The sequence below is a fragment of the Miscanthus floridulus genome, chromosome 6 (genome assembly GCF_019320115.1).
Source record: "Miscanthus floridulus cultivar M001 chromosome 6, ASM1932011v1, whole genome shotgun sequence".
NCBI classification, from domain to species: domain Eukaryota; kingdom Viridiplantae; phylum Streptophyta; class Magnoliopsida; order Poales; family Poaceae; genus Miscanthus; species Miscanthus floridulus.
The window spans coordinates 103,473,111-103,487,238 of record NC_089585.1 but is presented as its reverse complement, the minus strand read 5'-3'; the positions used below and the strand labels follow the sequence as shown (position 1 = coordinate 103,487,238).

Genomic DNA, 14,128 nt, shown 5'->3' with positions numbered 1-14,128 from the left:
GTAGCCCGTCCTCACATCCCACCGCGTTCGCCTTCGCACCGCCCCACGTACGCGACGAGCATGCCCTATCGCCCCCTGACCGCAGCACCCCCATCCGCTCGCCCCCAACGCTTCCGTCCACTATCCCTCCGACGAGCCACGCGCCCCCGGCCGTCTGGCTCGTCCCCCCGGCTGAACAACATAGAAAGCTAGAATAAAACACGTGCAACGACACGAAAACAACTACTGTAACATTAGGCTGAAACAGCTAAAACACCATGAACATATATATTACAACAACAAGGAACAACAATTGCAACATTAGGATGAAGAAGTTGAAACACCATGAACATATTATTGCAACAACAAGGAACAATAGCTGAAACATTAGGCTGAAGCAGCTGAAACACCATGAACATATTATTGCAACAACACCGAACAAACTGCTGCAACAATAGGTTGAAGGAGCCGAAACATTTAGAACATATTATTGCAACAGTGGTGTGAAGCATATGAACAACGCTCGAAAATAAAAACACTTGCAACAGCATGGAACAACTACCGCAACATAAGATTGAAGCAACCGAAACATACTGCAACTTCTCGAGCAGTACTATTGCAACATCGCAAAAACATCTGTTGCAACAAAAAAAATCCCATTGCAACATTCGAAATCATCTGTTGCAACATAAAAAAACCACTGCAACATGGTGAGATCTGACCCCGAGAGCTCGCTGGAACCCTAGCCACTGGCGCATCCTTTAAATCCAGAGGAGGAGGAGGAGGGCTTAAATCCAGATCTAGAGAAAAAGGAGGGAGGAGGGCTCAGATCCAGATCCAGAGGAGGAGGAGCAGGCCTCAGATCCATATCCCTTCGCCACCTACCTCGTCGGAGCCACCGCCATCGTCCTCGTCTCCGGTGGGGTGTGGGAGCTGGGGTAGCAGGGACAGTGGGGGTGCATGGAGGGCGAGGTGGGCGAGGGACGGAGGGAGGAAGGGAGCACCGACAGGGCGGGGACGCGCTGCGAGCTCGCGGGCGCGGTGTCCCCCGTCCCAGCGATGGCGCGGAGAACGGGTAGGAAAGCGGCGCAGAGGGGGAGCGACACGGAGAAGAGCAAGTGAGGGGGAGAGGGTGTGGGGGAGCTGACGGAGCCGAGGAAGTAGGCCGAGTGCGAGTGGGAGTGTGGGGCATCCGACCGATCGGACGCCCGGTCTATAGCATTATCATTTTTTCCATCGACCCACCCAAAATGACGACACGCTGCCTAACTATCGGCCAGGTGGCCCCCGCGGCCTCCCCCTAGGTCCCAGCGGCCAGTCCATCCACCCCGTTGCTGCCCCGCTGTCCAGTGTCCAGTCACTCCCCCCCACGCACATGTCATCCTAACCACCTGTCAAACCCGCCCCGTCAAAAAGAGAGACAGAGCACTTTCCCCGTGGCTTAATGACACAGGTAAACACGGTCTGAATCACGGGCAGATCACCTGCCGTGACGCCGACTCTCATCTCGCGAGGAATCGAGTCGGGAAACACCCCCCTCCCCCCAACCAAAACCCCAAACCCTACTAATCAAATCATATCAAACCATATCTTTTTTTAAGACATACTAATCATATCAAATTTTCTAAAACATATTAATCATATTAAATCATATATTTTTTTTGTACAGAATCAAATTAAGATAATTTCTATATGAAAATTATAGATCTTGATAAAATCTACAACTTTATAATTTTGAGTTTTTTAGTTTGAGGTCATTAAGATGCTCAAAAAAAATTAATGACATATTCAGACCAGAGGGTATTTTGACTTTTCACTCATGCCGTTTAACACCGTTAAAATCAAATTTGACAAAAAGTGGTGTGGAGGGCAAAAAAAAAAAAGTTTAGACTAGTGGCACATATGACCACTCAAATTTTTTAATGGCTTTGTAGGGTGCAAATGATATAGATATTTTTCGACCGTATTAAAACCGAATCGGTTTAGAGGAGTTCAAATCTATCCATATCCGAGTCCAGATATTCAACATTCAATATCGTTACTCAATCACATATTTATTATGTCGTATGTCGATATCTAATCGTATCATATTTGATTGACACTATGGCCCCGTTTGCTTATCTTAAAAATGGCTTGTTCGGCTTCTTTTTTCAGCCGGAACAGTGTTTTTCTCTCACAATAATTCAGCCGGAACAGTGTTTTTCAGCCAGTTTCAGCCAAGTTTCAGACCAGCGAACGGGACCTATATGTTTTTAATCTAAAATCGGATAGAAATATAAAAACAAATATAATATCAATGATATCCGTCCATATCTGATCCATTTGTATCTATACTCGTAAAAAATTATAAATTACGAACTTTTATAACGGCACGCACGCGGAAAATCCTCCTATTCTAATCCCTCACTCACTGTTCCATGCCCACCACCGCCTTTTTCTTCTTCCCCGTCGCCGTCGCGCTCGCCTTTGATCCCCTCCACCTCGTTCTGTTCCTACGGCACCGCCACCTTCCCCATTCCCCAACTTTCTCCGCGCCCCTTGCTTTTGGAAGTGTCGCGCGCGTGCAGCCGCGCTGGTGCGCTCGTGGTGACGACCCGATCGCACGTTTGCGCGAGCGGGCGGCGCAGATTATTCCCCATTTTCCTAATTGCGTTGCATGACAGTCGCGCCCCTCGCCCCCACCCCCTCCTCGCTCTCTCTCTCCTCCTGTCGTGCCCGCGGTCGCGTCGCCCTCCACCACCACCACCCCACCAGCCCACCCGCCTCCGCGTCGCTGCTGCTGCTGCCACCGCCGTGCGCCTCCACCACGCGCGCCGCGCGTGCGCGTTCCCGGGGGCGGATCGCGCTGCCGCAGAGGCGATCGGCGATCGGCGAGCGACCCAGGGGAGGAGATCGCCCGTCGGCGCCGCCGCTGCCGCCGCCGACCGAGCCGCGACTCCTCCCGTCCGGTCCCATCGCAGCTCCTGTCTGGGCCCGTCCCTCGAGGCAGGGCGGGGCGGCTCGATCGCCCGCAGATGAAACATGGTGCGTCGCTGGCTCTCATGTTTCTGTTTGTTTGTTGTGATGCTGATGTGTCCGACTGCGAGTTTGTCTTCTTCCGTTGGCGTCTGTTTTTGGCTGGGTTTGGAGCATTCTGTGGTTTTGCAATTCGTGTTTTGGGAAAGTGAAGTGAGATTGGAGTTGGCCTTTTCCGGAATTTGGAGCTTTCAATTCAATTTATTGAAGCCACGAACTGGTTCGATTTCTCTGGTACATTTGCTGGATAAGCTGAATTCTAGTTTTCTCGTGCAAAAGCAGAATGTAGCCACCACAAGTAGCTCATTTGTGCAGGCAGTTCGGATCATGTCAGAATAACTGAGTTCCGAGCGGAATAGCATGCTATGACACTAGCTCAACTTGCTGGGTTGAATGAAGTAAAGTTCAGTTAACTCTGGGGGATTAGATGAACTGTATAATGCCCTAATTTGCTCCTGGTTTAGTTTCAGGATAGAAATGGACATTGCTGTGATCAGCTATACATTACATGTGATCGGACCTGGATTATTATATAAGAAAGCTGAAATGTAGTCGATATACATGTAGTGCTTTGTGAAACCCACTTATCTTTTGCAGTCCATTGAGGTGCAATAATTTGATATGCGTTGTATGCTAATCTGATGATCCACCTGGAATGCAATTTCACATGCTAAATTTGTCGCTTGTCACACTTTGCAGGCTTCGACCTTAAACATTGTCATAGGTACTCATGTATGGGTGGAAGATAAAGATTTGTCCTGGGTTGATGGTGAGGTATTCCGAATTGATGGTCAAAATGCCCATGTCCGCACAACCAAGGGGAAGACGGTATGTGTTGTCCTGCTGAAGCCTGTCACATCCCTGTTTAGTTTGCTTTTGAGTTCTTCATAATTTCAGAGTTCAGTATCTGGCCCAGAGTGCTTACAATGTACTTTACTGTGTAGCAGCTTTGTTCTCATACATACTGTGTAGTGACCTGTGTTGGAAAAAAAAAGTAGCACCCTATGTATTGCCAGGAAAATTTTGAAAACATTGATGAATAATCTAAATTGTCGATACTTATGAGTATTCTTTTTGTCCACATAGCTAGTAATTCCTGCTTGCAGCTGCAACACTGCATAAGGTCTTGAACAACATTAACTGATACCTCCCCGATTTAGATTGTGCTGCATCCACCTTTTAGGGAGAAAAGAGGGGCGAGGGGGTTGGGGGGAAGGGTTCTCATGTCTTTGTCCACTTTCCAAGGTAGCAGCTCAAAAACACTGGAAACAACAAGCACATTTGATTATGCAAGCACCTTGGATGTCTGATGTTTGAGAAGATAACGGAGTACCATGCTGAAAAACTGCTCTTGCAATATGGTGAATCATCCAAAGCACTGGATAACTAGTTTATAACCTTATATCTGGATTAGATGGGTGAGAGATTTCAAGACTGCAGTATGTGAAAAGTATTTTGGATTAGGTACCCTAAAATATTGACAGGGAAAGTGGCATGCATTAGCCACTCTGTGGACACTGTACAGGTTTGGAGTTCAGGTATCCATTTTATTGAAGACACTAAAACTTAACATTTAAAGTAACTGCAGGAGTGTAATGCTTTTGTTTTTATGAATCATGATTAACGTTGTTCAAGAGAGGCAGGAGCCAGGAAGTTAGGCAAGATGGTACCAAGGCCACACAGGCTAGTAGAGAGTATAGTGCCTGAGCATCAGACATATCTTTTTCTTTAAACAATTACCAGTTGATTCACATGCACGACGGACTCGCGAGTGTGCCACTATCACACACTTATGAATAGATCGCTGAAAGAACTTGCATTTGTGTAACTCCTGCTCACCAGGATTTTAAGCCTGATCGGTGGAGTTGTACCTTCGTGTCTCCACCATCACACAAGAGGCGGTTCCTGAGCATTAGGCATATTGTCTGTAGACTGTTTGAGAAGTATTGAACATTCGACAATCTGCCAACACCTAAGAGCATCTTTCTAGAATATGTGCCTGTATCAATCCATTTTAATATATCTTCATATTATTGTCATAGATAAGGAATTTTCCTGTCAACTGAAAACAAATTACATCTCTGTGCCTGCGGTTTATAAATGTAACAGGTGCAGGATTATTTGAATCACTTCTTTCCTCTTTTATCTTGTATGGTTTTCTGAAAATTCTGGTTTGTTATAGTGCAGCAGTGGGCCAGTGGCCCAATGATAGACTTTTAGCATAGGCTTCGACATAAGCCTGTAGCTTACAGATTTGATTGGTTTGCTGTACCTTTTAAGTTGGTTTCTTTCCAAGTTTGTTAGCTAATAGATTAGCAAAGAATTGATTCTATTAGGTTGTCAAGGGTGGCTGTTTTAAACCTGTTGATCACCTCTTGAGATTAAGCGAGAATAGATCAAGAAACACCCCTATAATTTATACCTCTCACCTCTCATGCATCTCCCTGTTCTCCTGAACCTCTCTGTAGTCTGCGACTTAAACTACTGTGCTCCAATGGCACTTTACTACAAGTTGTCACAGTCCATCTTTCCTCTAACGAATGTTTATCACTCCATGAACAAACTACCATAATACATGTGCACAAATTGGAGCAGCTACTCGTCTGTTTAACGAATATCCTTGCCCACCACCAACTACTTTGTTCTTTTATGTGTCATTATTGAACCTTCTTTTTCCTTATGTAGAATGAGAAACTCCACACAATTAGACATCTATGCGACCTATCCTTAGGTGTAAACAAAATTCTTGAAAGCAGTCAGCCTCTACCACACTTCATACATTGGCTCCTCTTCCAGAGCAGTGAAACACTGATTATTATTGTATATACTATCTTTGTCTGGGCAAGACATGTGCAAAGATTTAGTAACTTCAGTTCATCACTAAGAAAAAGCATAAAAGCGATTAAGAACACTACCATATGTACACTGGGGAATTTAAATGTGTTATGCCCCTTTTTTTTTAAAAAAAAAGAAGTGTTATGCCCTCCATTTCTTTTTATAAGGAATAATAGGATTTGAGAAGTGTTTCAAGGTATATTTTGATTATTAATTTCTCTTACAATATATCATCAATTACAAACCAATGTCTTGCTAAAACACATGTGAAATATGGATCTATTAATGTATCTTTCGTGCACTATACATACATATATTCTTACTAACTGATGGTCCAAATTTACGATGTTTGACTTTTTAAAATTCTAGTACGCCCTACATTTTCAAATGGATATTATTCAGTTTATGAGAGTTAATACTACATTGATACCAATGACATGTCAGTTTCCTTATATCATTGCTGCTATACTGAAGTTCTTTCTTTGTCTCATGATGAAACTGGTTATGCCTTTGCTTGTGTAATTAGGTCATTGCAAATATATCGGATATACACCCTAAAGACACAGAAGCACCAACTGATGGGGTGGATGACATGACAAGGTTATCATACTTGCATGAGCCTGGTGTTTTAGATAACCTGGCTGTCAGATATGCCAAAAATATCATTTATGTGAGTGATGCTTTGTTACTTTATGGGAAGCTCAATTATTACGTGAGTCAACTTTCTCTAATGCTCTTCTCTTGACTTCCCAGACCTACACTGGTAACATTCTGATTGCAATAAATCCATTCCAAAGGCTACCTAATCTGGTTGATGCCCGTACTATGGAAAAATACAAAGGTGCAAATCTTGGTGACCTAGATCCTCACGTATTTGCAATAGCTGACGTCTCCTACAGGTGAATGTTTATACTACTACCATTTAATGTAATTCATCAACTGCTAAGTGGGGGTGCCCCTATATTGATGGTACCATTTTGCGTTCATTTGAATAAGGAAACAGGCAAATGATAAATGAAGGAAAGAGTAACTCCATTTTGGTCAGTGGTGAAAGTGGTGCTGGTAAGACTGAAACTACGAAATTGTTGATGAGATATCTTGCATTTCTGGGTGGGCGATCCGGAACAGGAGAGAGGACAGTTGAACAGCAAGTTTTAGAAGTAAGTTAGAAATTTTCTCAACATTTCTTGCTGATGAAAGTAAATGGTCCATTTGTCAAGACGATATGAAGGTCTTGTAAACTAGTAATTCAATTTGTAGATATTGTTTCCACTTTCCACTTCTTACTTATCTTTTGGATCCAGTCTAATCCAGTCCTTGAAGCCTTTGGGAATGCGAAAACTGTTCGAAACAACAACTCAAGGTAATTTTTTTTTCATGGATATCATAAATGGAACTTAGAAGATGTTCAACATGTCTGGTTGTAGACTTAAAGTGCAAAGCCTTGGTGGTAATACCAATAAGATGAAAATACTAAACCCTGGTGGTAGTACCTATTGTCTTGCATAACTGAGAGTATAATGGGATCACAATATCTGTAGTAACTTAATCTTACGGTTGAGTTTTTTGGTGCATGAAACTAGATGGTATCAGAACCAAAGATCTTGTGCTAGAGACAATTCTAATGAAATCAATTTGCTTCCTCACTCTGAGTACTATGAGTCCTCACTCTTGGCGACCTAGGCATGTGAGGGAGGGTTAAAGTATAGTGCCTACCTTTTTCTCAACAGCTAATTCATTGGTTTTACAAGAATCCAAGTAATCAAAGGTATGGGCCACATCTGTGGTCACTGTGTTTGTTGAAGGCATGGTGGATTATACAACGGAGATTATGAAAAGGTGGCAATATTTCAATTTAAGACCTCAAAAGCTTGAAGTTTTATAGCAACTGTTTAGTTGGTGGCTGACATAATATCTAACTCAGAGCAGTTGCAGCAAGTCGGCAATTGACCGAAAAGGCTCATGTTGATAGCACTTTAGGAAACCTTATAGCAGCTCTGGTGAAAACCAAATTACAAATTTATGTGGCATACTTAACCCTTTTCTGGTTACCGCAGTCACTAGTCAAACAAGCCTTTTGATTGAAGTAACAGTGGTAATTTTAGACAACTACCTCCATTCCAAATTATAAGTCACTTTAGTTGTCCTAAGTCAAACTTTTCTAGCTTTGATCAAGTTTTTAGATAAGTATATTAACTTTAATGAAACTAATTTGACGTTGTAGATGTTGGTGGATTTTTCTATAAACTTGGTCAAAGTTAGAGAACTTTGACTTAGGATTTCTACCTGTTCGCTTGAACTTATCAGCCATGGTACAGTATTTTTCTCTCACAACAAAACAACATCAGCCAGTTTATCAGCCGCAGAAACCATCAGCCGAATTACATATTCTGTGAGAGGTCAAAATATTCCTAGGTCATCTGTTCTGTATCTTATATAGAAGGATATTTATATAAACTATCAGTTTTTCCTCCAGTACTTGCATATACGATGGTACTGACTTGTTAACCTTTTCTGTCCATGTGGTGAAGTCGATTTGGTAAATTTGTTGAAATCCAGTTTGACAAGAGCGGTAAGATATCTGGTGCTGCCATTAGAACTTACTTGCTTGAGAGATCTCGGGTTTGCCAAATTAATAGTCCAGAGAGGAACTACCATTGCTTTTATTTCCTATGTGCAGCACCATCGGAGGTAAAGTTTTTTCCCAACTTCGTGTAGTTATTTGTTTCAGATCTTCTACCCAAGCTTGTTACAGGTGCCATTTTTCTATGGAAAATGTGTGGCTGCAGGATCTTAAGAAGTATAAACTCGGGGACCCATCGTCGTTTCACTACCTCAACCAGTCAGCTTGTATTAAAGTTGATGGAATCAATGATGCTGAGGAATACCTTGCAACAAGAAAGGCAATGGATACTGTTGGCATCACTGATCAAGAACAGGTTTAAAAAATTCCTCCTATTTCAGTTTAGTAAGGAATTGTTCTTCCAGGGTGGATAAAGGAGCTAGACAGTAAGTAATTCCTTTTTCTTAAATGACGTGACTGTTTACAGGAAGCTATATTCCGGGTTGTTGCTGCTGTGCTTCATCTTGGAAACATAAATTTTGCAAAAGGGAGAGAGGTAGATTCATCCATAATAAAGGATGACAAATCTAGATTCCATCTTAATACAGCAGGAGAGCTCTTGATGTATGACTAGTGTTTTCTGTTCTCCGCTTCTCTTCACAACTTTAATGTTATATAGTACATATCTATAATCCATGTTACACTTGGAATGGCCATTACAGGTGTGATTGTGAGAAGTTGGAGAATGCCTTGATAAATAGGGAAATTAATACACCAGAAGGAGTGATTACCACAACAGTTGGTCCAAATTCTGCTACTATTAGCCGGGATGGTTTAGCAAAGCAGATATACTCTCGATTATTTGACTGGTAATAGACTTCGCAATGTATTCCTTACTAATTATGTAGTTGTTTTCTAAGTACATACACTTATACTATTGCAGGCTTGTAAACAGAATAAATGCATCAATAGGACAAGACCCAGACTCTAACAAACTGATTGGGGTACTTGATATATATGGCTTTGAAACTTTTAAAACCAACAGGTAATTGATTAATTCTAAAAAGAGCAGCAAATTTGTACTCTAAAAGACCTTTCTGAGGGGGTGCTTACTCCTACTTTTATGTGACTGTAACAACAGTTTTGAACAACTGTGCATCAATTTTACCAATGAAAAACTCCAGCAACATTTTAATCAGGTATTGTGGAACTCATATTTTTGGTAGAACTTTTCTTTTTATTGCTTGCATGAGCCAATTAATCTTGGTGCTTGTTATGTAGAATGTCTTCAAAATGGAACAAGAAGAATACACAAGGGAGCAAATTAATTGGAGTTACATAGAGTTTGTTGACAATCAAGATGTACTTGACCTGATTGAAAAGGTATGAGTTGGTTACTATGTAAGACGCATTGCATTGAACCTCGTCTCAGGAAAAAAAAATGATGCATTGCCTTTGCAGTTACTAAGGTATTGGTTTACTAAGATTAGTCTATCAGCCTAGCTGTATTGCATAGGGCTACAATGCCCTACACATGACTGCAATCAACACACTTGTGTCCTTGACTTCTTGCTGTTCATTCTTATCTATTTCCACCTATTATCCTTTATATTCTCATGTTCAGCTATCGTTTTTCTGTGTCCAGAAACCAGGTGGCATTATTGCACTTCTTGATGAAGCCTGGTGAGTTTACATGTTTCATATTTTCATTTGATCAAGCTATATTTCTAAGCTTATGTATGCCTGGTGGTGAGAGCTTAAATTGTTTAGATGCTTCCAGTAGAACTGTTTGTACTTGGTGCATTTCCAGATCCTACTTCACGAATTTTACTGAATTGAACATCCTGTGTCCATTTCCAAATTAGTTGTTTCACATATTAATCAAGGATTTTTATTCTTGCATCAGTTTTGTGAATACATGCGTCTAACAACAGTTACCTTCTTTTGTGCTGAAATACATCCATCAGCATGTTTCCAAAGTCCACACACGAGACATTGTCTCAGAAGCTGTACGAAAAGTTCAAGAACCACAAAAGATTTACCAAACCCAAGCTTTCTCGTACTGCATTTACAATTCAACATTATGCTGGAGATGTAAGTATTTCCCACTCATGTTTGAGAAAAAAACATATTTCCCACTATAACACGAGACTTTTCCTGTCGTTCAGTGTTCATATTTTTGCCTGAGTATGATCATTTTCCTTCTTTATTTCCTAGGTAACATATCAATCTGATCAATTCCTGGACAAGAACAAGGACTATGTGGTAGCAGAGCATCAAGAATTACTTAATGCTTCTAAATGCTCTTTTGTATCTGGGTTATTTCCACCAGCAACAGAAGAGAACACAAAATCATCAAAATCCTCAATTGCAACTCGCTTTAAGGTAACATTTGTACAATATTTAATTTGTGATGTATAAACCATTGCCATCTTCGTACTACTGATAATCTTTTTCTATAATCTATAAGTTTGGAATAGTAGATTGTATTGCATTGAGGCTCATCGGCTGATTATATGCAGTACATAGGACTAACACCCCACATTGGTAGGCAATGTGGTACTACAACTCAATCTTACATATGTGGTGGGCTGGTTGGCTGTGCAGCCCAACTCAGGCCCATATACATATATACGTCTAACACTTTCTACAATCTTTTTAGCGCAGAAAAATAAATCTGTTTAGTGGACTTTATAATGTTTTCTACTTTGCACGCTGTTGCTTTGATACTTAATTGAACTTTAGGAGCCTATTTGACAAAATCAAAAGAACAGGTATTCAATTTTCCAGTAAAGGAGTCCTAACCGTTTTCGGTGCATTGTATGCTTTGTGTTCTTTTTAATGCAATGATATACAGCTCTCCTGCATATTCGAGAAAAAAAGAATGGGGATCTGATGACATTTGCTTTGCTGTATTCTTATGAAATCTTTGGTGTGGTGTCATTGTTTCTGTGTATTTGATTTTGATTATTGAATGTAATTTGCAGCTGCAACTTCACGAGCTCATGGAGACTTTGAGCTCTACAGAGCCACATTACATCAGATGTATAAAACCAAATAGTGTTCTTAAGCCTGGCATTTTTGAGAATACCAATGTTCTGCAGCAGCTTCGATGCTCTGTAAGGAAAATATCCCATACATTTTTGCCAAATTTCTAGATGCTCGTTTTATGGTGCAGTTCGCTAATGATGCCATCCTAATAGGGTGTTCTTGAAGCCATTAGAATCAGCTGTGCTGGTTATCCCACAAGGAAACAATTTCATGATTTTTTGCATCGCTTTCGTGTTCTTGCTCCTGAAATTTTGAAAGAGAAGTAAGTATCATTGTTCTATAACGGAATGCCTCCCCCCTCTCTATTTCTATTATGTAATTATGACCATGTTCTTTTCTGATAGAAATGATGAAAAAGTCTCCTGTCAAAAGATTTTGGACAAAATTGGACTACAGGGTTATCAGGTGAAAAACACTTTACTTATCAATCTCCTTAGCATGTACCGATATGGACAGGTTTCTCTTCTTCACAACTTTTAAAAAATGATAGTGCATAAAGTCTGAGAAATTATTCCTTGGGCAGGTCATGTGAGTTCGGATAGGCATGTTGTTTGGGTTTCAGTAGGGCTCTAGGGTATGTTATATGTTCTAAGCTGGCAAGTTCAATTGGTTCGAGTTAAAAGACATTTTATTGTTGTATGTAGACCACATAAATTGCCAAAAATATTCAAAGAATAAGGCATTGAGTTCACTGGAATGGGTAGAACTTAAATCCTGGCTAATCACCAGTTTACCACAAAGAACTCATGAGTCTTTAAGCAGTGGCAGACCCAAGAACTCCATGTCTGGTGAGGGTCTAACTTTGTGCTGCGATGGAGGCCCCCAGTGCCCGGGCTCAGGTGCCACCATGCAGGGTCACCAGGCCCTAGGTCTGCCCCTGGCTTTAAATATAGCATTGGTTCTTGGTGGGGTTTATTGTGATTGGAGTGGAGTAATGGTGTTTGTAAAAGATGTAATGATTGTGGTTTAGGCAGTGGCTACTGCCAGGCATTTTGTAACCTTTGTTTCACTTTCTTGTTTAAGATTATTTCTTCATACATTTGAGTCACAAAAGATTTTATCTTAGTATTATATAAAATTGTATGAAGGGCGGGCCTGGTGCAAGCGGTAGAGTCTTACCGCCTGTGACCGGAAGGTCCCGGGTTCGAGTCGCGGTCCACTCGCATTGCACAGGCGAGGGTAAGGCTTGCCACTGACACCCTTCCCCAGACCCCGCATAGAGCGGGAGCTCTCTGCACTGGGTACGCCCTTTTTTTATTATATAAAATTGTATGCTAAGTTTATATACTCATTGCTCTCATTCTGTAAAATATTTTCTGAGCAACAGATAGGAAGAACTAAGGTATTCCTGAGGGCTGGTCAAATGGCTGAACTGGATGCCAGAAGAACAGAGATGAGAAACAATGCAGCAAGAGGCGTTCAGAGTCAATTCCGTACTCATGTTGCTCGTGAACAGTTCCTAGTACTACGGGACGCATCCATTTGTTTGCAATCTTTCGTTAGAGGTAAACTCTTTCCATATAGCACTTGATGTAAAATGCATGCCCATGGAGCCATAGTGGAGCCTTGTACATATACTAAGATCTATATTTTCAATTACAGCAAGATTGGCTTGTAAGCAACATGAATTCCTGAGACAACAAGCAGCAGCTTTGAGAATTCAGAAAAATGCCCGATGGTATTTTGCCTGGAAAACTTATTACCAACTGCGGTTGTCAGCCATTACATTGCAGGCCGGGCTAAGGGCCATGGCAGCTCGTAATGAATTCACCTTTAGAAAGAAAAATACAGCTTCAGTCCATATCCAGGTAGGCTAGCACTTCTTACAGCAACTTGCTGCTATTTTTACTATTATACTGCAGATGGATATTAATCTCCTGTCGGATGTCGCTATTATGTGTTCTCGTTTTTTTTTTTGCTTCTGTTTGGACCATCAATATGAGACTTCTTTCCTGCAGTCCCAGTGGCGATGCCACAGAGATTACTCAAATTATATGAAGTTGAGGAGAGCTGCACTAACATATCAGTGTGCTTGGCGGAGAAGGGTTGCTAGGAAGGAGCTGAGGAAGCTCAGAATGGTACTTGAGCAACTATTATGGTATTCATTCTGTAAAATTTATTCTAAGCTTGTTATGGGTTGCATGTTTCCTAGGCTGCAAGAGATACACAGGCTCTAAAGGTGGCCAAAGAGAAACTTGAGGAACGTGTGGAAGAGCTAACAAGCCGCCTGGGCCGAGAGAAGAAACTAAGGGTCAATACTTGGTTTTGAACAATATTTAAATACTTGTTATATGTGCCTATTCTTTGAACCAAGAAGTACATCATGTTGCATCCTGTATTTGCGCATGGTGCAACTGCAGTTTTCATGCTTATAGACATAGCATCTATGGATCATACTCATGTATATTCAATTTACAGGCTGATTTGGAGAAGTCCAAAGCAGAAGAAGTTTCCAAATTGAAAGAAGCTCTTCAGGAGATGGAGCAGCGAGTAGAAGATGTCAAAGCGATGCAGGAACAAGAATCAGCAAAAAAGGCTGTTGAAGAAGCTCTAGCTCAAGAAAGAGAAAAGATCAGTTTATTGACTACAGAAATTGAGGGCCTAAAGGTATGTTCTTCATCCATAATATTCTGCTTTGTTTTCAACTGATCTACAAGCAGAAGGATTCAAACAAGGACTAATCTT

At 41.3% G+C, this 14,128-nt stretch overlaps 1 protein-coding gene across 3 annotated transcripts in view; it reads left to right on the top strand.

The window, feature by feature from the left end:
- Positions 1-2,414: 2,414 nt before the first annotated feature.
- LOC136456452 (myosin-17-like) overlaps positions 2,415-14,128 on the top strand; it is a 29,785-nt gene continuing 18,071 nt past the window's right edge. Inside the window, exons 1-24 of one of the 3 annotated variants that reach the window (XM_066456332.1) lie at positions 2,415-3,003; positions 3,694-3,822; positions 6,356-6,499; positions 6,583-6,728; positions 6,833-6,989; positions 7,134-7,192; positions 8,361-8,520; positions 8,619-8,768; positions 8,880-9,016; positions 9,115-9,261; positions 9,336-9,437; positions 9,534-9,591; positions 9,674-9,775; positions 10,038-10,075; positions 10,360-10,486; positions 10,610-10,777; positions 11,380-11,511; positions 11,596-11,705; positions 11,788-11,848; positions 12,771-12,948; positions 13,046-13,251; positions 13,402-13,521; positions 13,596-13,694; positions 13,862-14,050. In XM_066456332.1, coding sequence (XP_066312429.1) covers positions 3,001-3,003; positions 3,694-3,822; positions 6,356-6,499; positions 6,583-6,728; positions 6,833-6,989; positions 7,134-7,192; positions 8,361-8,520; positions 8,619-8,768; positions 8,880-9,016; positions 9,115-9,261; positions 9,336-9,437; positions 9,534-9,591; positions 9,674-9,775; positions 10,038-10,075; positions 10,360-10,486; positions 10,610-10,777; positions 11,380-11,511; positions 11,596-11,705; positions 11,788-11,848; positions 12,771-12,948; positions 13,046-13,251; positions 13,402-13,521; positions 13,596-13,694; positions 13,862-14,050 — 2,922 coding nt within the window. In that variant the 5' untranslated portion in view covers positions 2,415-3,000. The remainder of the gene's footprint in view (positions 3,004-3,693; positions 3,823-6,355; positions 6,500-6,582; positions 6,729-6,832; positions 6,990-7,133; positions 7,193-8,360; positions 8,521-8,618; positions 8,769-8,879; positions 9,017-9,114; positions 9,262-9,335; positions 9,438-9,533; positions 9,592-9,673; positions 9,776-10,037; positions 10,076-10,359; positions 10,487-10,609; positions 10,778-11,379; positions 11,512-11,595; positions 11,706-11,787; positions 11,849-12,770; positions 12,949-13,045; positions 13,252-13,401; positions 13,522-13,595; positions 13,695-13,861; positions 14,051-14,128) is intronic. The other 2 variants (XM_066456330.1, XM_066456331.1) reach the window with 2 other exon arrangements.